The sequence below is a fragment of the Acyrthosiphon pisum genome, chromosome A1 (genome assembly GCF_005508785.2).
Source record: "Acyrthosiphon pisum isolate AL4f chromosome A1, pea_aphid_22Mar2018_4r6ur, whole genome shotgun sequence".
In the NCBI taxonomy this organism is placed as follows: domain Eukaryota; kingdom Metazoa; phylum Arthropoda; class Insecta; order Hemiptera; family Aphididae; genus Acyrthosiphon; species Acyrthosiphon pisum.
In genome coordinates this window covers 55,962,033-55,986,330 of record NC_042494.1, presented here as the reverse complement: position 1 = coordinate 55,986,330, position 24,298 = coordinate 55,962,033, and the positions used below count along the sequence as shown (strand labels likewise).

The following is a 24,298-nucleotide window of genomic DNA, read 5'->3' as shown; positions in this document are numbered from 1 at the left end:
CTCAGAATCGTTTTTCTTATACAATGATATTTTACCTTTTTTAATATTAAAAAGGTGGGCAAGTGGATGTCGCTCTGCTGTATAGTAGGTTACAAGTGGGTCACTGTATAATGGTTGGTATTAAATTTGAATTCAATGATAAAATATCATTGTATAAGAAAAACGATTCTGAGCGGACACGTGTGGTACGTCAGTCTACGTATAACTGTATAAGACATATTATATACTTATCTATGGTATTAAAAAAAAACTGACCTATAATAAATTCCAAATTAATCATATCACAATATCCATTAGGTACTTATAACGCGTTATACATCAACATCAAACCGTGATACTATCATAGATATATAATATTATACTTTAGAAGTTTCAAGTACCCGTGAATAATATTATACAATCATAACAAAATAATTAAAATAGTTATTCTTTGTCTAATATGTAATTTCGTCTAAATTTGAAATTAAAATGACTATAAAAATAAACTGTGCTTTTTTAGCGTATTTTTTAGATTTTTTGGTAACAGAATTAACTACTTACATGGAATCTTGTTTTAAATTTTCAAGCTTAAGATATAAAAGTTGAACATTTTATACATTCTTAACTATGAAATAATTATTCAATTTAAAATTTCATAAATTTTGTCAAAATTCGATCTTTAAATGCTTATAAAAAAAAATTGTGCCTGTGTATTTTTAATATTTTTCAACTGCTATTGTAACAATATATCAGGAGCCTTGTATTAATTTTTTACACTTTTTGTCCCAACAGATAAAACTTTATTGATATTTATAAAGAAAAAAAACTAAAAAAATTTAAAACTGACAATGTCCGTAAACAGCTCAAAAATAGTCAAATTATTTTCAAAATGTTATCGTATATAGAAAATGCTGATATAAACATTCAGTTAAATTTTCAAGTATGTACAGTCATTTGTTTTTTAATTACAACAAAATAAGAAAATCGTTACATGAGAAATCGAGTGAATATCAAATGTTGTAAAAATATGAATTTCAAACGCTCATAAAAATTTATTTTGACTTGCTAGTAGACATTTTTTTTTTTAAAAAGGTATACAAAGTTATGAAGAATTTTGTATTACATTTTTAAATCTTAGATTTAAAAAGAAAATTTTTCATGAATTTCTAACTCAAAATAATTTGCAAATTTTCGTCAATTTTACGTATTTTGTCAATATTTGAACTTTAGAAGATTATAAAAAAAAATTGTGACTATGGATTTTTAATTTTTTTCATCTGCCTTTGAAACAATATAATAGGAACCTTCTATTAAATTTTCAAGCTTTTTAACCAACAAATAAAATTTTATTGATATTTATAGAAAAAAAAACTAATAATATTGGAAACTGAAAATGTCCCTAAATAGTTCAAAATAAATCAAAATATTTTGAAAATTTTATGGTGTATAGAAAATGCAAACATAAACGTTCAGTCAAAATTTCATGTAACTACGGCCATTTGTTTAAGAGTTGCACCAAAAACCAAAATAAATTTCCTCAAAAACAGATTTTGCGTAAAAATTCCTGTTTTTCCTTAATTTTTCTTTTGTTTTTCACGGCGCATTTGAAAACTATTGGAAAATTATTACTTTTGACCCCCCCAAAGTACCAGTTAGATTCACTTTCCTATCATAAAAGGTACTGTTGAAGAAAATCCAAGCACTTTTACTGTCCTAAAAGGTGATGACTGTACACAAAAATAAAAAAACACACATCATTGTAAAATCAATACATTCATCGTTTCACTCAGAATCTAAAATACCATGTTTATCAATAGTATTTTTTTCAGTTTTCCTTTCGAATTTAATTTACAAACAAGAAACTAATACGGTTAAGGTTAACTATGCAAATTTAGATGACCTATGTAGTCATGTACAAACGCATGTATTACAAGTCATATAAATATAAAAAAAATAATAATTCAATACATAATCATGGACAGTTTTATATTTTATCAAAATTGAATATCTTTAATTATTATCGTGTTTAAAAATATTTAAATTTCATTGGTAATAACTAATAAGTATATACAGGTAGTTAATACAATAATATTTGTACAAACATTATTCAACAGCCACGGTCATCAAGTATAAAATTATTGTGTAATTAAAAATATCATCAAATATCAAAACAATAACCATCCTGTAATCTGTACTTTATTGTATACAAAACATATATAATACAAGATAATATCTACTAGGCGTACATAAATATAATCTATGATACCAACACTTACCTTCTCGTTATAATATCATATACAAAACGTATAATATTGTTATCTGTTATTGTTATAGGTTAGGTTAAGTACAGTCGTGCCGTAGATAGGAATTTATAATATGGGGGGAGGGGGGTTTATCATAATAATAAATTATGACATATTATAATATAATGAATAAATTAATATATTAAATACATTTATATACTTTCCATGTTTGTAGGGGGGAGGGGGGCGGTTGTACCATCTCCGAGTTATCCGAAGTTTAATTGGCCGAATTTTCCGGGGTATAAAATCTGTTATCAGCTGGTTAAGCGTAATCGAAGTGTAACCGTAGACGGTACAATTTACTGACCGACTGCTTATTAGACAAATATTAGTTATTATATAAAGTCAATGTTTAGCATGAAAGTCTAACAATATGATATCTAATATTCATTCTTAATACATTTCGGATAAGAAACAAAGATACAATTTGTAAATTTGATATTATTATTATTATTTATTTTACTTCTCAGAAACAAGAATATACTGGGCCCCACTGAGACTCTCGTGTGGGGGCCCAGAAAGATTAGGTAACAATTCTCAACGGATAATTAAAACTAAACTTTCTGGAATTATTTAAAAATAATAGGTAATAATTATTAAAAACACTTAACTGTAGTTGTCAGAAATTTTTCTTAGCGAACAATGATCATAAGGAAATTACTGAGTGAATCGAAAAATTATTATAAGTACCTACCAAATGGACCAGAGCCGAATTTACTGTGGGATGATGACGATCCTTATAATTTCCCCTTGGATATTTTTAACAGATTTATTTAAAACTTTTAATATTTTATTTGAAACGATGGTGCTCTAGGTAGTAAGTAAATCATGTTTAAAACTATATAATAGTAAGTTGTATACCTAGTCTGCAGATAATAAGTTTGACCGACAACCTTTATCAATATTAATAAATTATAAGTACGGAATGTACTTAGCAAACAGAATTAATTATAGGTGCTTTATAAAACGTTACCTTGGCATTTACTTATCTATATGGAACTTTGAATTTCATAGATTTCTATAGATACTATACTAGATCATATAGGTATTCAGAATAAAACAAATAAAAAATAATTGAAGCTCATCCACAATGTTTTGAGTTGGTAAAATGGCCATGGATATAAAAACTGCAAACTATTTATGTAGCATATCGAAATCCCAAATATATACATATTATTTATCTACATATAAATTTAAAAATGTTAATTTGCCATCCAAAAAAATGGTGAAACAAGATTCATTTGAGTAGTTTAGTATATAGTATAGAGTAAAGACGTCTGTAGGGAATTAATTTAAAAATGTAAGCCCGCACACGTCTATATATTGTAATATTATATATATAGTTTTATTATTATACCTTAGATGAAATATAAGTATATAAATAAGGCTATCCTTATTCCTTGGATGAAAGTTGCGAGATAATCTGACCATTTTACCCATAATTAAATCCTTGCTTTGTAGTTGCTACTTGCTACTTGCTACTTTGCCTTTGCATCTTTGCCAAATGCCAATAGTCCTCCTTCAGCAAAACGTAATTGTCTACTTTGCACATGTCAGATAATTTTTAATAATCATAATAATAAAATATGTATTACATATTATATTTACTGTATTATTTGCATACGTGTGAGCCTCTCCTGTAGCAAGATTCCCCGCTCCTACGAAATCTTCCATCAAAGTACTTATAATATACTGTTTTTTTTTAAATATTTCCAGTATGTAATCTCAAAATAGTAAATTAAATAATTATACAATTATATCGTACTAATCAGTTATCGTATAGTCGTATAGTATTATATTATTATTATTACAATGTAGGTACCTATCACGACAAATTAGATATAGGTATAATAATAGGCATCATCACAGTATTTTGATACGCACCATCCGCTCTTTATTTCGCCTTTATCGTAAATCTCCACTTCTTATTGGCTGTCAATCATATAGATACATATATAACATAGAACAAAATCAACAAATGAGAAGTGGAGAATTACGATATATATATATTTTTTATATTATATCCTTATAACTTATAACTTTTAACTTTTAATTTTATTATAGTAGCGCGCAGTATAGAAATACACTTAAAGTTAAAAATTAAAATTAATCATTCTCAATATTTAAATTTTAAATCAAAATTATAATTTATATAAAAATTAGGAAATTCAAAATTTCTGATTTGAAATTAAAATGTTTTCAAAGTTAAAGATTAAAAAGTAAAGACAAGTGTAATTTTTTAAAACATTTTTTTTTCGTGGTATAAATAATTTAATAATTTAATAATGTATAATACTATAATTTATTTTCGTTTTCGTTTTTGATTTCGTTATTATTTCTTTCGGTTTTTGGGATTTTTTGTTATTGTTTTTCAGTTTTTTCAGTGTTTTGTTTTTTTCCGTTTAATAACTTTTTTTTAAAACATTTTCTATCCCTGCATTAAACACAATATGGAAGATTATCCACTCCAATACTCCATATTCTATAAAGTAAAAACTTCTATATTACAAAATGCTACAATGCTACATCATTAAATAAAATAAATAATAATTTAATTAACAAATCTAGTTTTCTCTTTTTTTTTTGCTAGTTCGTCTAAGACTTCTTCTGCTTTAATAGAAATATTTCTATAAACTGCCATAAGTGTTAGGCCATTTAGCCTGTAATAAATACATTTTTAATTTATCACGTTTCTTATATTTTACGTTTCTCTATGATAATTGATATAGGTGCAATCAATTATCAATAATCCCAAGAGTGTTTCTTTTTTTAGATTTCAGTTAAATTAGTTGTATGTACACGTAACGATTATATCCGATAACATTTTAAACACGGACACACAGTGGAACTGTGGAAGTATAGCCTATTTAGACGAGCCCACATACGTCGTACATATTATATATATAATATACCTACTATATAGTGTCGTCTCAGCCCTCAGGTCACTATAAATAATAAGATAAGCTATAAATTATAATATAGTATAACCATAGTCGTCAATCGTCATCGACCATTTCAACCAAATAAATATTACTATTTACTTTGCAATAAATAAACGAAAATAAAATTATAATGGTATTCAGTATGTTGACAAAACTGTCAAAATTCAATAACTCGATAGATCATAATATGACAAAATATTCCATCATAGTGCATATTACATAATGTAAGCAAAAACAAAAAATAAAGCTAATGGGGGGATCTGACCCCCACGCCCCCCCCCCCTCTTGTCTACGCCACTGGCAAAAACGTATTCGATTTGACCAATATTCAGTGAACTGGTGCGGTGTTTTGTATTCGATTTAATTACACTGACAACACTCGTGCACACTCAGTGCGCATTTTCTGCACCGCCGAATTTGTCAGTGCAATGAGTCCATTTTATATAAATATGAACCGTTTTTCTCGATAACGGGGAACAAAATCCGGCTACCCTAAGAATTGTATTTCTTTCCATGTCGACATATTTTGTTTTTCATAATTACATATAAAATATGTATTCGATTTATAAAAAACTAGTGCAATTTTCATGCAACACTTGTGCCAGTGGAGTTTCAGTGCACACTATTTTATCAAATCGAAAACGTTATTAGTGTCTTCTCTTTTGAAACAGGGCATAGGCCCCAATTTATATTTTTTAGTGTTAAAACTTTTTTTAAATCTCCCAGTGACCAAAATGCCTTCACAACAATTATTTTTCAATAGACCATGATTACATAAATAAGATAATATAAATATTATTTTATAAATCATTGTGACATTGTAACAATACGAAGATTTTTCGTAAAAAATTGTAGATACATAATACATTATACAAAATGCCATTTATAATACCTAGTCTATTATTAGTCATATTATATTTTGATAGAATTATAAGTATTTTATAGGTAGGTATTGCAGTCATTTAAATATATCATTATACATGTTAGTAGTAAAAATTATATATATTTAATTAGCAAATTGATTAAAACATAATTTAAGTTAAAAAGTTATAGGTATAGGTAACTAATATAAAATAATAATAATTATAGTATATGTAATTATCCAAAGCTCACCGACTGGACGGAGGATCTGCTCCCCTCACCGGCTCACCCATAAAAATGCCTTAAAGCTGTGATAACTTAACAAATAATAATATTATAAACACAAAATACCTTGCCTAAATTATAGGTATATAAGTATTTAACCATTTTAACCCATTACCCGGAAGAAAAATATTTTTTACCAAAACAAAATATGGTATATGAACCAAAATAACAAAATAGCAAAATACATGTGGTATTTGATAATTACTTTATTATAATATTATGTATACAACATACATATCAGTTTACATAGTCATTAGTGACTGATCATACTAATGTAGTAATGTATATCTATAATAAAAAAACCTAACTTTCTATTTTTCAGACTCAACTCACCTAACATAATTTTGATACTCCTGTGATATAGGTACCAATATATAGCAAAAGCGACACCATCTAATGTATTCTTACCCATGTGCACTATGCAGCCATGCAGGGCTTAAAGAGGGAAAAAAATTCCATAGGGGCTAATGTCTCCATACAGTTTTAAAGCTGTTGAAAGTGAACCATTTTTAAGGGGTCGGATTTAGGCAATATTCTATATCCATCGTTAGTGATGCGTGACTGTATGTGTAGCTACTGATCGTTAGTGTGCGTGAGTTCCCGGAATGCTTTATGTAATTAAAGATGAACTGAAAATAAAATTCTTGGAAATCCGTAACGTATACAATATACGCGCAGTCGAATGTCACTATATTTTGCGATCAAAAAAATTTCAACATAAAAGTCTCAAAAAGCAGAGGAAAAATTCATCTAGTACCTACTTAAATTACCAATTTTAATATTTAAAACATGTAGAAAATATATTTTTGATTTTTTTGTATTGCTTAAAATGTTTAAATATTATAGTGTGAAATTAATTTTCTGTTTTTTTTTCAAAATTCACCTTTATTTTATTGTTTATAAAAAAAAAATCGAAAATCCATTTCCTACATAACGTCATAACCTAAAAAATAGAATGAGGAATTCAAATATATTTTTCATTATTTTTTCTTTCGTTTATTGGTCTGAACGCACGAAAAAACGACTAGGTTTTAACAGCCTTAAGCGTTCCATATAACAATATTATGTATAATGTCTATTGTCTAATGTATAGGAACCGGATTTATATGCAAATGCATATACGTATTGGAATAAACTTTTTGAAATCTGATGAGAATTGTCTCCGATTTAGATCATTCTTATTAAAATAACACGAACTGTATTTTGCATATTTTGCATATTTATGTAGGTTTATAGTGCATATTATTATTTATAGCACATATATTTGTTTTTCGTCGTATTTTCACGTTCACAGCCACATAATATCGATAATATTACGACCAGTATTGCCAAAAAAAGATGATATACATAAATATACATATACATATATATGTATATATTATTATAATATCAATATAAATAAATTCGTTGTTCCTATAATAGAGTTCAAGTGTTCGACGGAAGCCAATCAGGGCTAATATTTTATAGATTTAAGATAAATGACGTTAAATGGTGAAGAACTTAGTGAAGATGACAAAAATATACTTTTTTATACTATTAAAACCCTTATATACCTCTTTTATTACTTAATTAATTAATACTTATTTTTTACATAATTTTAAATAAAATGTTTTCGATTCAATTTTAAGTGCAAATTTAAAAATAAATGCATATTTTGTAGCATATTAGAGCATTTTTAGAAGCATATTTTGAGGTCTTTTTGTGCATATAAATCCGGTCTCTACTAATGTATATGTTATGTATGAACAGTGATTGACCATTGACAATTGTGTAAGCATAATCATCCGACTTTTAACCCTGAATAATGTTAATCCTAATTTGTTGGGACGTTTTTAATCACCGTCAGTGGTATAGTGACTGAGTCCCTCCCCACCCAAACTTTAACATCTGCCCATGTTTGATCGTTTGTTCAATAATTAGGCTATATATAGTCTACAGCTATTATAATTTAACTACACATTTTTTAATTATTCTATAGTATCTATAATTGTAACTGAGTGGAAGCAGGAAAGGCTTCAGTCGGCGCGTAAAGAGGTCTCCACTCTCAACAAAATGCGAAGTCTAAACTAGGGGGCTCAGTTGTTGTTCAGGTCGGCTTATGAAAAGGAAGCACACGTACAGCGTAGTATGTCTAGGGTGGCGGATGCTGGTCGAAGCCCGAAGGACGAAGAAAAACCAGTACCAAAACCAAGAATGATGTAAGGGTTGCCGGTTGGTAAGTGGTAAGTCGGGATATGTCCCGTCCAACTCCCCACCCCATCAAAAAAAAAAAACGTTCTTACATCCACTGCGGGGTCTCTGAAATCAGCGCTTATACACTCACTAGAATCCGCTAAGTTAGGTAGGCGGTCTCCGGTTCCCTGGGCCCTGGTTGTGATATAATTATTGTATTTTTGATTATTTCAATAAACGAATCTAATATCTGACAGCGATCGTACCTAGGTACCTATCTAGGTAACCTACCTGGCTACCTAGATAGTAGAATCCTACCTAGGTACCTACTCAAAAACATTCGGGAACGCATGAAAATGAATATCATATTATTTACGTATGCATTATTCACGCGGTCTTAGATTATTCAAAGAACAAATCATTTCACATTTGTATTTTGTAGGTTATATAGTTCTTATTATACTATATAGTATAGTTTATTATACTATATAGGGCCTATATTATAGGCGTTGTCGTGGTCGGACGTCGGTGCCGAATGCCGATGCCCATTAGCATTTTGCAAGAATCCACAATACCTATCATAATATATTTATATTTATCAGGGCGATACCATAACAGACTATAGCAATATGGGCATATTATGACATAATATTAGCTCAACCCACCCGCATTTTTTATATTGTACACTCGTATTTGACCGGCTGAACTGATAATATGAACCTATAACATAACCAATACTGAATACATTAGTATAAACCGAATACAGAAATACAGAATACGAAATACAACGAAATTGTTTGGTGCGGAACTCTACGGCGGCAGAACCTTTCAATATATTTTCATTAACAATTTTTCGGACGAAAAACTTGTTATACCATGGTTTACATAATTATGTATAGATGTCCTTCTCGTTTCGAACGCAATGAAATAAGTTTATTTAATCATGATATTATTATTTATTAATAATAATGAATGCAATCCTGACTCAAAACATCGCCCGGATCGGGAGCGCGAACCATCAGCCGGAGCAATGGCATGAGCATTGAGCATGATATTAAAAAATTGTGTACGCGATTCCCTTCCTTTTTTCCACGGTTTTTTTTCACTCTCTTTTTCCCCGTAATAATTTTTCCCTGTTCCCCTCCACCCAACATTTTACGTAACTACCACTACCACCCCACCACTACTATTTCCCGCTCACCCACGTCGTACGTGTGTTTGTGTACAACTGCAACGGTGTAGCTAAAGAGTCGACACAAACAACACCGCCGCGCCGCCGAACCGCTCCCCCGCGCACCGCACAACCCGACCGGTCGGGTCTTGGACGCGGTCGTTCCGAAATCGTCCACCACCCGAAACCGCGGCGCTGTTTTCCACAAGCACGGCATCCAGTGCGCACGCGCACAAACGCCGATCGCGTTTTTTCCCCCGTGTGGGTACTCCAAAGACAATAACCAAACAACGCGAACCGTCTACAACGCGATATTACACTTATATCGTTTATTATTATTATTATTAATTTTTTTTCATTTCGGCGGTTTCGTGTTTTCCGTTCTCGGCGTCCACCGCTGTTCGCCGCCAACGGTTGTCGCGTCGCCCTACGACAACAACAACAACAACAACAACAACAGCTACAACGGCGACAAAACCACAACAAACCGACAAACACCGACAACGACGGTGCGCGTGTTCAAGTACGACCGCACGGCATTCGCTGCTCCGTCCGTCGTGGTGTCCGCGTCCGATGGTGATATCCAACGTGCACAGCGGCGTCCAGTAGATCACCGGCAAACGCAATGGCATCGGACGAGGAAGTCGAGGAGTCTTTCACCGGTAATAATACTCTGTCCCGTCAATGAGGACGACGGCGGTTTTTTCGCCGCCGGTCTTGTCGTCCCCGCGGCGCGCGCGTACCGTCCACCGCCGTTCCGTCTCGTCACCTCCCTCCCCCTCACCATCGCCTAATCGGCTCATTAGGGCCGTGCCGCCGCCGAGTTTTCGCGAATGGGGCCAACCGTAAACAAAATGGTGGAACGGTGCCGCCGCTGGATTTTTCACTGCTTAGGCCAATATTGATAATAATTACACTAACTACTTATACCTATTCCAAATATTATTCACATTACCTCGTACCCACAAGGTTTACCTCTTTACCTGACCGTATCCCCCCCCTACTGGCTAACGCTAATTTGATTTTTCTTCGTCCTGCTTACATTTTGATTTTATCGTTAAAAAATGAAAAGATTTCAACTTTGATTTCTCACAAGCCAGCTCAGTTTTCTACTTAATAACAATTTTGCCCAATTCCTTATCAATTCATTAATGTTGGCTAACATGCCCTTTACCCAACTCTGTGTCTTTTGTTACCTATCATTTAGCCTTTGACTTCACACATATGTACCTAAATTTTGTATTCTTGTTCCTTCCCGTTATTGACTATCCAATTAATTGGTTATTTAGGTACCTACTTGACGATAAATTTAAGATCCTGTTAATTAAACAAGTATCTATAAAATATCAAAAAACAAATTTTATTGAAATTATGACTCAATTGATTAACCTAACTCATCTTTGATCTCGTTGTATATAAATAAACCTTGAATTTCAAAATAATAAATTATTAAGTTGTCTTAATATAAATATAAGTAGGTACCTAAATGTACATCGTATTTTATATAAACAAGTAAATATATACTTTTTAATAGGTATTGTATTATTCTGTTTTAATACTTGCCTAAAACCTGCTATTACTTTGCCAATATTTACTCATAAAAATAAAATTGCAAGTATATAATTATCTCAGTATAATAAATAGGTAGGTTCTCCTGTAATTTTAAATTTTTATTATTAAATATAATTTATTTTATGTTGTAAAATTATCTACTTAGTGTAAAAAATTAATTTACATTTAATTTATTTTTTAGAAGAATTTGATGAACCATCAAGTCGTGTAGAAAACTCGTTTGATTCTGAAGAAGAAAAACGTGTAGAGGTTAGTATTATAATTTAGCCTCTTCTAATAAATTTGTTTGTAATGAGGTTCATATATTTTTAATAGGTACTTTATTTTTGCTTATTAATTATTTATTTTTCTTAGGAGGAGGATGATGAATATGATCCTGATGGTCGAAAAAAGAAGCGAGGTAAAAAGCGTAAAGCAAAGAGTGATTCTAAAAAAGAAAAGAAAAGGAAGAAAAGAAAAAGAGGTGGAGATAGCGCTGAGGTATTTGTTCTAATTCAATATTAAATCTCACCTTAAGTTTGTATGTACTATTAGATATATTTATTTTTATAGGAAAGTGATTTTGGTAATTTTGAAGAAGAAACTACTGCTGCTAATGACTCAGATTATTCCAATCGAAAGTCTAAGAAATCAAAAAACTCGTCTTCTAAGCATCATCAACCTACTACATCCAGTACATCTCAAGATAATAACGGCAGTACGGCTTAATTTAATTATAGTTTTTTTTTAAATATTAGCAAATAAAAGTGAATAAAAAGTAACCATTTTTATTACTTATTTTAGCTGGAATGCCATCAGTTGAAGAAGTCTGTCAAACATTTGGTTTACAAGATGTTTCAATTGACTACACTGATGCTGACTATCAAAATTTAACCACTTACAAATTATTTCAGCAACATGTTAGGCCTATTCTTGCCAAGGAAAATCCCAAGGTAGGAATTTCAATATTATCTTAAATTTAGATAGGTATTGTAATTTTTTTTTATAGGTTGTGATTGCTAAAATGATGATGTTAGTTGCTGCAAAGTGGCGTGACTTCTGCCAACAAAACCCACATCAAGAACAGCCAGAATTTGAAGCAAATGAAGAACCTGAATACCAGCCTAAAAGTTCAACTTCTAGACACAAGGTGTGTGTTATATAAGAATAAATATTAGAAGCATTTAATTACGTTTAAAATAAAATTTAACTATAATATCCAAATATCCGCACTTTATAACTTAAATGGATTGTACTATTTATATTTGCATAAGTTAATTAAGTTTTACTTTATAACTTATTTATTTTTCAGTCAAGATCGGTGGATGAATTAGATGAATTAGAAGAAGAAGAAGAAGTAGAAGTAGAAGAAAAAAAGAGTAAAAAACGAAGTAATCGAGCTAAGCGTAGTGGTGGTGGTAATAAGAGAAATTCGCAAGGATCTACCTCTAAAGTTCCCACATTAAAAATTAGGCTTGGAAAACGCAAACAAGCAAGTTCTGTTAGTTTAAATTAAAATTAATTTCTTACGAAATTATGAAATGTTCATTTATTTGCTGATATGTTTATAATTGTTATATTTTATTGTTTAGGATGACGATGCAGAAGGTGTTGGGACTGGAGACGCTCAAGGTGATTCTGATGCAGAATTTGAGCAAATGCTGCAAGAAGCTGAAGAAGGTGCTTCTGCTGAAGCTGAAGTACCTGAAAAGAAAGTTGAAGATCCTGATGCTCCTAAAAAGAAAGCAAAAACTAAAATTGGTAACAAGTCCAAAAAGAAGAAAAAGACAAAAATGACTTCCAAATTTCCAGATGGTAGTGGTGATGGAGAAGAAGGATATGAAGTAAGCATATATAAGTATATTGATAATTAAGTGTTATTACATAAAAATATTTTTTAAATGTATAAAAAACTTAATACATTCATAGACCTTAATATATTCAATGATTTTAACATTAGCAAACAGATCATCAAGACTACTGTGAGGTCTGCCAACAAGGAGGGGAGATTATCTTATGTGATACTTGTCCAAGAGCATATCATCTTGTATGTTTGGATCCAGAGTTGGAAGATACCCCTGAAGGAAAATGGTCTTGTCCACATTGTGAAAGTGAAGGTGGTCAAGAACAAGAAGAAGATGAACATCAAGAATTTTGCAGGTACTTAATCTTTTCCATCTGAAAAAAAACATCTTGATTAACTTTAAACTTATACATTATTTACATTAATAGAGTATGTAAAGATGGAGGTGAACTTTTATGCTGTGATTCATGTCCAGCCGCTTATCATACGTTTTGTTTAAGTCCACCTATTACTGATGTACCTGATGGTGATTGGAAGTGTCCTCGATGTTCGGTAAGGATGAATTTAAATCAATCAACTCAATTTAACAATTCATATTATAATAATTTACTTTTATTATGATATACCATTAGGCAAAACCATTACCTGGAAAAGTATCAAAAATCTTAACTTGGCGCTGGAAACCAATACCTGAAGATCCTAATAAACCAGTTGATGAACAATCTGAAAAGATTAACAGGCGGCGAAATAAGCAACAAAGACAACGAGAGTACTTTGTAAAATGGCAAGATCAGAGTTACTGGAAATGTGACTGGGTGTCTGAAGTTCAAGTAATATTCCTCTATAATATTGAAATTTATATTATTACTTATTTTGATTCTAAACAATCAAACATATTATACAGATGGAAGTTTTTCATCCAATTACTATTCGAAGTTATATGCGAAAGTACGATATGGATGAACCACCTAAATTAGAAGAACCATTAGATGAATTGGACAACCGATGGAAAAGACTTCGTGAAGTTGGTGGTGATCAAGCTGCTTTAGAAGAAAAATTTTACAGGTATTACCATTAAATTCAATATAATTTTGTTCTGTGTTTATTATAAAAATATATGTGTATTTTAGATATGGTGTAAAACCAGAATGGCTATTAGTCCATAGGATTCTAAATCATAAGCATTTAAGAGATGCACGTATGATGTATTTAGTTAAATGGCGAGACTTGCCATATAGCTTAGCTACATGGGAGCATGAAAATCCTGAATATACAGATTTAAAATCATTCATTGATTATTACTGGGTAAATTTAACATTTAATTTCTTAAATTATGTATTTGTAATTTATATTTTGTTTTTAATAGGAGCTAAGAGCATCTTGTGATACATCAAAGAAAACCAAAAAAGTTAAAGGAAAAAAGGGCAGTAGCAAAAAAGATTCAGTTGATGATGAAGAAACACCTAAAGCAACAATGGGACTTACTTGGTATGTTATTAAATATTTATCATAAATAAAGAACGGATGTGGTTGCATTTGTATGTTTTTTTTATCTTTATAGTAGAATAGACTTTTAAAATATAATATACGTAAACATTTTATATGCAATGTTTGAAAATTGTTTTACTTCAGAGGATTTTTTTGTTATTTAAGTGAATATTTGAGAAATATTTTTAAAATTTATTTTACTTAAAATCACATCTTCATAACATTTATTTTCAGTCGCAAATTTGTTGGAGCCCCTGATAAGCCAGTATCAGATTTAAAAAAGAAGTACGAAAAGCAACCTGATTATGTTACCGATACTGGTATGGAATTGCATCCATATCAGTTAGAAGGTTTAAACTGGTTAAGATATTCTTGGGGTCAAGGCATTGATACTATATTAGCTGATGAAATGGGGCTTGGCAAAACCATTCAAACTATAACATTTTTATACTCTCTTTATAAAGAAGGACATTGCAAAGGTCCATTTTTGGTAAGTGTGATACAAGACTTGATGTTTAATTTTTATTTATTGCTTTATTTGTTTAAACTTCAGGTGAGTGTACCATTATCGACACTTATTAATTGGGAGCGTGAATTCGAAACATGGGCACCAGACTTTTATGTTGTCTCTTATGTAGGAGACAAGGACTCTAGAGTGACAATTAGAGAAAATGAATTTTCATTTGATGATACTCGTTCTGGTGTACGTTGTAATAAGATAAAAGGCATAGTTAAATTCCACGTGTTACTTACAAGTTATGAACTAATTTCAATAGACGCCCCATTGTTAGGATCAATTGAATGGGCTGTGTTAGTTGTGGATGAGGCTCACAGGCTTAAAAGCAACCAGTCAAAAGTAATTAAATAAAAACTATATATAAATAAAGTTATATTTTTAATTTACCTTAATATTATTTTTGTAATACAGTTTTTTAGGCTTTTGGCTGGCTACAATATACGTAATAAGCTACTATTAACTGGTACTCCTCTGCAAAATAATCTAGAAGAGTTATTCCATTTATTAAATTTTTTGACGCCTGAGAAATTTAATGACCTAACAGTTTTTCAAAATGAATTTGCTGATATTTCAAAAGAAGAACAAGTCAAACGTCTTCACGAAATGTTAGGACCTCATATGCTCAGAAGATTAAAAGCTGATGTTTTAAAGGTACATTTTTATTTTATATATAAAAAAAAGTGTGTTACTAATTACTACTAATACAATTTTAGAATATGCCTTCAAAATCAGAGTTTATTGTACGTGTGGAATTATCTCCAATGCAAAAGAAATATTATAAATATATATTAACAAGAAACTTTGAAGCACTAAATCCAAGAGGTGGAGGACAGCAAGTGTCCTTATTAAATATTATGATGGATTTAAAAAAGTGTTGTAATCATCCATACCTTTTCCCTGCGGCTGCTCAAGAAGCTCCAACGGCTATCAATGGAAGTTATGAAATTGGTGGTCTCACTAGAGCAGCTGGAAAATTAGTTTTATTATCTAAAATGCTTAGAATACTCCATGATACAAATCACCGGTAAATTAAATATATTGTTTAACTTTAACATACATAATGAATATTAATTTATTAAATCCATCTACTGTGAGCTTAAAATAATGAATTTATTTGAACTCATTGAAAAAGTGGTTTAGTATTCTAATCACTAGGGAATGGATTTAAATGCTCTAAAAAACAAGAAAAATACTATTAAATGCACTCTTAACAAGCATTTTTTTTTTTTAAATGTTCTTAAATTTGTTTTTGACATTGAAAAATTTGTTTTGTTATTAATTAATGATTATTATTTAAATTCTTATTATTAATAATTATTCCTCACATCTTATTATTTGTCTTCTCCTATCTTCTTTTTAGTCTGAAAATTATTTCCAAAAAATGAATCATACAAACCGTATCATAGGTGGCGACGGCGTCATATTTATCTGATCGGTAAAAAGATAACAAAAAATAAAATAGAAGTATGCAAGGCAAAATAAATTATTTTTAATTTTATTCTTTTAGAATGAATTTTAACTAACTTTTCACAAAATTTTATCCATTCTTATTTAAAAATTACTCTAAAATATAAAAATGCTCTAAAAAGTAGTAAAAAGTTTCGTTTTTTAATTCCTTGATGTATGAAATTAACTTTGTGGTTGGAATGTTTTCGGACATTCAATGATTTATTTATCTATTAAGTAATTAATTACATTAACCTATAATAATACTTTCAGAGTTTTAATATTTTCTCAAATGACAAAAATGTTGGATATTCTTGAAGATTATCTTGAAGGAGAAGGTTATAAATATGAAAGAATTGATGGTTCTATAACAGGAAATCAAAGACAAGAAGCAATTGATAGATTCAATGCTCCTGGTGCTCAACAATTTGTATTCTTGCTCTCAACCAGGTATTTTAATTAAATATAAGTTATTTTTAATGAATAATAATTATATTCATAAAATTATTTTTTATTTATACTAGTATAAAACTAACAGAACAATTTTAAGATCTTGTATAATGAATATATTATATTTCATATACAATTTCATGTCGTATGCGAAAGTATTACATTCTATATTTATTTTTAAGGGCTGGTGGTTTGGGAATTAATTTGGCAACTGCTGATACAGTCATAATTTATGATTCTGATTGGAATCCTCATAATGATATACAAGCTTTTTCAAGAGCTCATCGTATTGGTCAAGCAAATAAGGTAATAATTTGTTTAGTACATAATATGTATTTTCAATACAAATACATATTATGATTATTAAACTTAATAAATATTCTTTAGGTTATGATATATCGTTTTGTGACAAGAAATTCAGTTGAAGAACGAGTTACCCAAGTTGCCAAAAGAAAAATGATGTTAACTCATTTAGTTGTAAGACCTGGTATGGGAGGAAAACAGACTAATTTTACTAAACAAGAATTAGATGATATATTACGATTTGGTACTGAAGAACTATTTAAAGAAGAAGAGGTAATTAATAATATTTTTTTATTAGAAAAATAAAATTTTTATACTAATGCAATCGTTATGTAAATACTAGGGTAAAGAAGAAGAAGCTATTCATTATGATGACAAAGCAGTTGCAGAGCTATTAGACCGTTCAAAAATTGGTATTGAACAAAAAGAAAATTGGTCAAATGAATATTTATCATCTTTCAAAGTGGCTAGTTATGTTACTAAAGAAGAAGATGAAGAAGAAGAAGCTAATACAGAAGTAATAAAACAAGAAGCTGAAAATACTGATCCTGCATATTGGGTTAAATTGCTTCGTCATCATTATGAGCAACACCAAGAAGATATGTCCAGAACATTAGGCAAAGGAAAACGAGTTAGAAAACAAGTTAACTACAATGATGGTGGTGGTGTAGTAGATTCAACTCGTGAAGATACTACTTGGCAAGAAAACCTATCTGATTATAATTCAGATTTCTCTGCTCCATCAGGTATGATTTCTGAAATAGGAAAACTTTTTTTTTGTTTTTGATATTTTTTAATTTAAAGATGATGACAAAGAAGATGACGACTTCGATGAAAAGGATGGGGAAGCTGGTAAAAAACTTAAACGTAAACCTGAAAGAAAAGAAGAAAGAGATCGGCCTTTACCTCCATTATTGGCTAGAGTTGGTGGAAATATTGAAGTAAGTAGTAATTTCATTCATATACATCAATATTAATCCAAGTATGGGTTAATCAAACATTTAGAGTTTATAAAATGTTGTGTTTACCTAGTTGGAAAATTAAAGGAAAAAGATTTAGAATAATAGCATATTAAGTAATTTGTGCTTTTATTAAAGGCCTATTTCTACATTGAAATGTAATTATTAAAATAAACTATTTTAGAAGATAACACTTTTGGATGCCGTACAAATTTGCATCTATTCACACAATATATATCCTTAACAATTAACCGCGTGCATTAAGAGGACGTCGCACCCGCATGTGTTGTCTCCGTCTTACACACATACGTTATAGCAAATGTTCATTCAGAAGATTCAATTGTGTGCTGTTAGTTTTCATATTAGACTGAATTGACCTATTATTTAATTTAAAGGTAAGATTATTATTTAGGGCCCCACGTAGGCTTTTATTCATATTATTAGTTTTAAGTAAGTTATGACCATTTTGAAAGTATACATTTTAAAATGATTATAACTCACTTAAAAATAATAAAATGAATAATAGTTTACGTGGTACCCTAAATAATAATCTTACCTTTAAATTTGATAATAGGTTAATTCAGTCTAATATCAAAACTAACAACACACTATTGAATCTGCTGAACAAAAATTTGCTATGTCGTACGTTTGTAAGACGGAGACAACACATGCGGGTTCGACGTCCTGTTAAGAGTAATTAACAACACAACAGTGGCTCAGTTGATTTTTATTCTGTATCAAATGGGGCTGAGATCAATGTGGGACACTACATTATTTCATCCACTTTTTTCAGCTTTGAATGATCTGAACAATTTATACCACCTAGAGTTGGGATTGTATTAAGTTTTATAAGCTACCTATGATTAGGGTGCGGATTTTTGTGCAATTGCATATTTTTCCTTTTTCACATTTTCGGATTGTTGTCAGTAATCTTTTAAATCATAAATTTATAAACTATTAAACATTTTTACCATATTACATAATTTAAAGATTTTTTGTTGCATATTTTTTAATAAAAAATTCTACATACAGAAACACCAAATGCACAATTCAGGTGTCCTCTTAAGTAAAAAATGATTTATGATCTATGAATTTTCTTATTTTCCAAGGTACTTGGATTTAATGCTCGGCAAAGAAAGGCTTTCTTAAATGCCATCATGAGGTATGGAATGCCACCTCAAGATGCCTTTAATTCTCAATGGTAATATTGGATTTACATTAATATTATTAATTATATCAATTATATCATTTATTTTTTCATTTTTATAATAATATAACTAGGCTTGTAAGAGATTTAAGAGGAAAATCAGAAAAAAATTTCAAAGCATATGTTTCGTTATTTATGCGTCACTTATGTGAACCTGGTGCTGATAACTCTGAAAATTTTGCTGATGGTGTACCACGTGAAGGTTTAAGTCGACAACATGTACTCACAAGAATTGGTGTTATGTCACTAATTCGTAAAAAAGTAAGTATTATAATATAGTGTACCTATATTATTTCTAATTATTCAAATTCCATAAATATTTTCTTTAATTTTAAATTGAAGGTTCAAGAGTTTGAAGAAATAAATGGCTTCTACAGTATGCCAGAGCTTATTCGTAAGCCTATTCAGACAATCAAAGCAGCTGATGCATCTACTAGTTCAACTCCTGTTCCGCGTTCTGAAGCTTCAACACCAACAACTACTGTTTCAGAAAAAACTGAAGTTGAAACGGAAAATAAACCAAAAGTAAGTAAAATTATTAAATAAATAATATTACTTTTATTTAACTATGATATTGTAAATTATTATTTGTATATTAATACTCTCAAGGATCCTGAGGAGAAACCAAAAGAAACACCAGCAACTACTGACGATAAGCCAATAGAAATTAAATCTGAAGATAGTACTGTCACATCTCCTGTTAAAATAGAAAATGAATTATCTGCTAAAATTGATACACCAGAAGAAACAACTGTAAGTAAAATTATTTTGCAAATAAATTGTTATTTTTCATTAAAATATATTCATTTATGTACTTTAGTAGTTTAGTCACAATAGAATAATCAGAAATGATGTAAAATTGATATGCAATGAATTGTTTTTATGATTTTGCTGCTAGATAGTATCTGATTTGATTATTATTGTAAATATTGTTTTTAGTACACATCTACTATGATATCTTAACTCAAAAATGATGAAATTATTTTTTGCAAGAATTTCGTTGATATTTTGCTGCTAGATAGTATCTGATTTGATTATTATTGTAAATATTGTTTTTAGTACACATCTACTATGATATCTTAACTCAAAAATGATGAAATTATTTTTGCAAGAATTTTGTTGATAATTTGCTGCTAGATAGTATCTGATTTGATTATTATTGTAAATATTGTTTTTAGTACACATCTACTATGATATCTTAACTCAAAAATGATGAAATTATTTTTTGCAAGAATTTCGTTGATTTTTTGCTGCTAGATAGTATCTGATTTGATTATTATTGTAAATATTGTTTTTAGTACACATCTACTATGATATCTTAACTCAAAAATGATGAAATTATTTTTGCAAGAATTTTGTTGATAATTTGCTGCTAGATAGTATCTGATTTGATTATTATTGTCGTATGCATGATTGATCAATAATTTACCATTCAATGATGATTATTGATTTATGTTGTGAGGTTTATTTAATTGAAGATAGGTAGTTTAAAAAAAAAAGGTGGGCAAGTGGGTGTCACTCTGCTGTACAGTAGGCTATACAAGTGGGTCACTGGTAATGGACGGTGTTAAATTTGAATTCAATGATATACTATCATTGTATATGAAATATAATTCTGAGTGAATTCCGGTCAGTCAGCCTATGATATACTACTAAGTATATTTGATGATATGATTGTGAATAAAGTAATTTATTCACCTATTACACGGACCCTAATTTTCGATTTTTATAAACATTAAATGCTTTTAAATAAATGTGTAGGCTATTATTAATAATTTCAACGATTTTGCATAAAAATTACCGGTTTTCCTTAATTTTTATTTTCTTTTTCCCGGTGCTTTTGAAAATGATAAGAATTTTAAATTTTGACCTCCCGAATGCACCAACTAGATTCACTTTCCCATCAAATAAAATACTGTTGAAGAAAATCAAGTCGGTTTTATTGGCCCAAAGGGTGAAGACATATATAAAAATAAAACATCATTGTAAAATCAATACATTTATTGCTCACTAAGAATCTAAAATTAGCATACATTTAAAAAAAAATATATTTACTTAAAATTAGCTCAAGTGACATAACTTTTCTGAGTCTTCATTAATGAATGATATTTGGACTGGTGTAAAAGTGCTGAGGACTTGGTGACAAAAATATATCTTAAAATAAGCCTTATATATGGTATCCTCTTCACTGGGTATTTTTAATGATAGTGGTTTTTTGGTTCACACGGTCAGTGTGAGCGAGTCAGCTCATGGGGGACTTACCTCATGGTCATTTTTTTTTTATTAATTATCAAACTATTTCTTTGTCCTAATGTTTATTTTATAAAATAGATATTATGCGCCATGTGTGATACTATATATCTCTAGTTCTTTTTCTGCTATAGAAGTTAAACCAATATTACATTGCATACAACTTTATTTAGGTCGTTGTTAAAGAAGAAACTGAAGGAGCAGTGAATCTTCAAAAAGAAAAACCAACTGAAGAAAAAACACCAGAAAAAGAAGGCATCCAAGAAAGTGACAATGTGGTTGTTAAGGTTGAACAGCCTGATGCTTCATCAACGGAACCAAAAGAAACTAATTCTGTAGCAACATCTGAAATTGAAAAGAAAGAAGAAGAAAAGGAAAAGGAATCTGAATCATCTACAGCTGATAAAAAAGAAGTAGGTGCCAGTTTTATATTTATTTATAATTTTATAATTAACAATTTTCAACTTTAAAGGAGGAAATAAAATCGGCTGAAGCTTCAGCAAAGGCACTGCAAGCAGATGATGAAGCTAAGAAAAAATTATTAGAGGAGGCTGAAAGAGCTAAAGTGGCAGCTGGCATCGGAACTGAAAACGATAAAGAGGATAAAATTACTAGGAAATTCATGTTTAACATCGCTGATGGTGGTTTTACTGAACTCCATACTTTATGGGTTAATGAAGAAAAAGCAGCAGTTCCTGGACGAGAATACGAAATTTGGCACAGAAGGTAAGAGTTTATCTAAAGAATAACAGTCATTTAAAATTTTTTAAATTTAACATTTAAATTAGGGCTGGTGGTATTTCAAATGTTATAACCGGTATTTGTTTATTACCAGTATCTATGGTATTACTGGTTGTGTACGGTATTTTCCGTAACTATTGAAAATACTGTACCTTGGTACGATTTGTCCCTCACTAATTATTAAAAACACCATAACCTCGGAATATTCATTTGTGTTTCTAAGTTTTTAACCTAGTATAGGGCTATTATATTATGTCATTACGATTATATAAAAATTATAAATAATAAATGTAAGTATACAGTATTTTTGGTAATTACCGTGGCACGGTATTTTTGGTTACAACGGTAATTACTGATTCACAGTATACCGGTATTCTAAAATACCAAAAATACCGGATATCAATATTTTTAAAAACCGGTATAATGAAAAGCCAGCCTTAATTTAAATTATTGTAAATGTGTATACCTTATAAATTATTAAATTACATGTATTATTTTTTTATTGTTTTATTTTTTTAAGACATGATTATTGGTTATTGGCGGGTATTGTAACACATGGTTATGGGCGTTGGCAAGATATTCAGAATGATATCCGTTTTGCTATTATCAATGAGCCTTTTAAAATGGATGTAGGTAAAGGAAACTTCTTAGAGATCAAAAACAAATTTTTGGCAAGAAGATTTAAATTATTGGAACAAGCACTTGTAATTGAAGAGCAACTTAGGCGAGCCGCCTATTTGAACCTTACACAAGATCCAAATCATCCAGCAATGTCATTGAATGCTCGGTTTGCTGAGGTGGAGTGCTTGGCTGAATCACACCAACACTTGTCTAAAGAAAGTTTAGCTGGAAACAAGCCAGCCAATGCTGTTCTTCATAAAGTATGGTTAAAATTTTAAAATTTTAGATTCCAAATTAAAATGTTTGACATTATTTTAGGTATTAAATCAACTGGAAGAACTTTTGTCAGACATGAAATCTGATGTAAGCAGATTGCCAGCAACTCTGGCTCGTATACCACCTGTTGCCCAGCGACTTCAAATGTCTGAGAGATCTATATTATCTCGTTTAGCTGCTACCACATCTTCAGCTACATCTACTTCCCAACAACAATCTGGAGGTAAATATTAATTTATATTTAAAATTGATATATTAATTTACATCATAATAAATAAAAAATATTTTTTTAGTTGGAACCATAAGCAATCAATATCCTAATGGTTTTCAAAATGGACAGTTAAATGGTGCGTTCGGCAACACCAACTTCACCAATTTTAGACCCCAGTATTCAGTACCTGGGCAACAAACATCATCATCTAGCACTGCTTAAGTGCCATTTTGTATTTTATATTCATCAAAAACCTTTTTTATATTTCTTTATTTCTAGATCTCTCCATCTAAAACAGATAAAGTTATATTTCAAATTCATTATTATACTCTATATTTAGTGTTATAATATTGAGTTGATAACCAATTATTTTTCATTTTCTTATTTAATACACTACACAAAGGTTTGAGTTTCTATTGAATACCAATGTAAAAATTAATTAAAAATGTACTTTTTATCCTGAAGATTAGTGACCAATTATTTTTGCACTGTGTATACAGTGTCTGAATGTCTCGTAAACATTGTACATACATTTTATTATCAACAAAACGGAAAATTACATTAGCTTAAATGTATTTACTTAATAACTTTTTTATGATATTTATTTTATTATTATTATATTTTTTTTTTTTTTCTAAGGGTTTTAGATTGTAATATAAGGACATTTTTTCATTACATATTTGATGATAAGTAAAACAATAAAACAACTGATATGTCAGATGTACATTTATTTTATTATTTATTATATTGAATAATTTAAA

At 29.8% G+C, this 24,298-nt stretch overlaps 1 protein-coding gene across 4 annotated transcripts; it reads left to right on the top strand.

The window, feature by feature from the left end:
• Positions 1–9,979: 9,979 nt before the first annotated feature.
• LOC100160983 (chromodomain-helicase-DNA-binding protein Mi-2 homolog) lies at positions 9,980–24,255 on the top strand. 4 transcript variants are annotated; one of them, XM_008186702.3, is made up of 32 exons: positions 9,980–10,375; positions 11,467–11,534; positions 11,640–11,765; positions 11,838–11,982; positions 12,069–12,217; positions 12,274–12,414; positions 12,577–12,756; positions 12,857–13,108; positions 13,225–13,424; positions 13,497–13,620; positions 13,701–13,898; positions 13,973–14,133; positions 14,199–14,373; positions 14,435–14,556; positions 14,791–15,046; positions 15,110–15,412; positions 15,485–15,724; positions 15,787–16,097; positions 16,793–16,969; positions 17,152–17,275; positions 17,357–17,545; positions 17,616–18,018; positions 18,077–18,213; positions 19,341–19,432; positions 19,513–19,699; positions 19,781–19,963; positions 20,048–20,191; positions 21,862–22,101; positions 22,161–22,414; positions 22,950–23,310; positions 23,369–23,549; positions 23,620–24,255. In XM_008186702.3, the coding sequence occupies exons 1-32, from the start codon at positions 10,339–10,341 to the stop codon at positions 23,757–23,759; spliced, it is 6,000 nt and encodes a 1,999-aa protein (XP_008184924.1). In that variant the 5' UTR covers positions 9,980–10,338; the 3' UTR covers positions 23,760–24,255. The 4 variants fall into 4 exon arrangements, with proteins under 4 accessions (XP_008184924.1, XP_008184926.1, XP_008184925.1 ...); XM_008186704.3 differs by having other exon boundaries at positions 12,577–12,765; positions 18,092–18,213; XM_008186703.3 differs by having other exon boundaries at positions 12,577–12,765; positions 18,089–18,213.
• Positions 24,256–24,298: the final 43 nt, after the last annotated feature.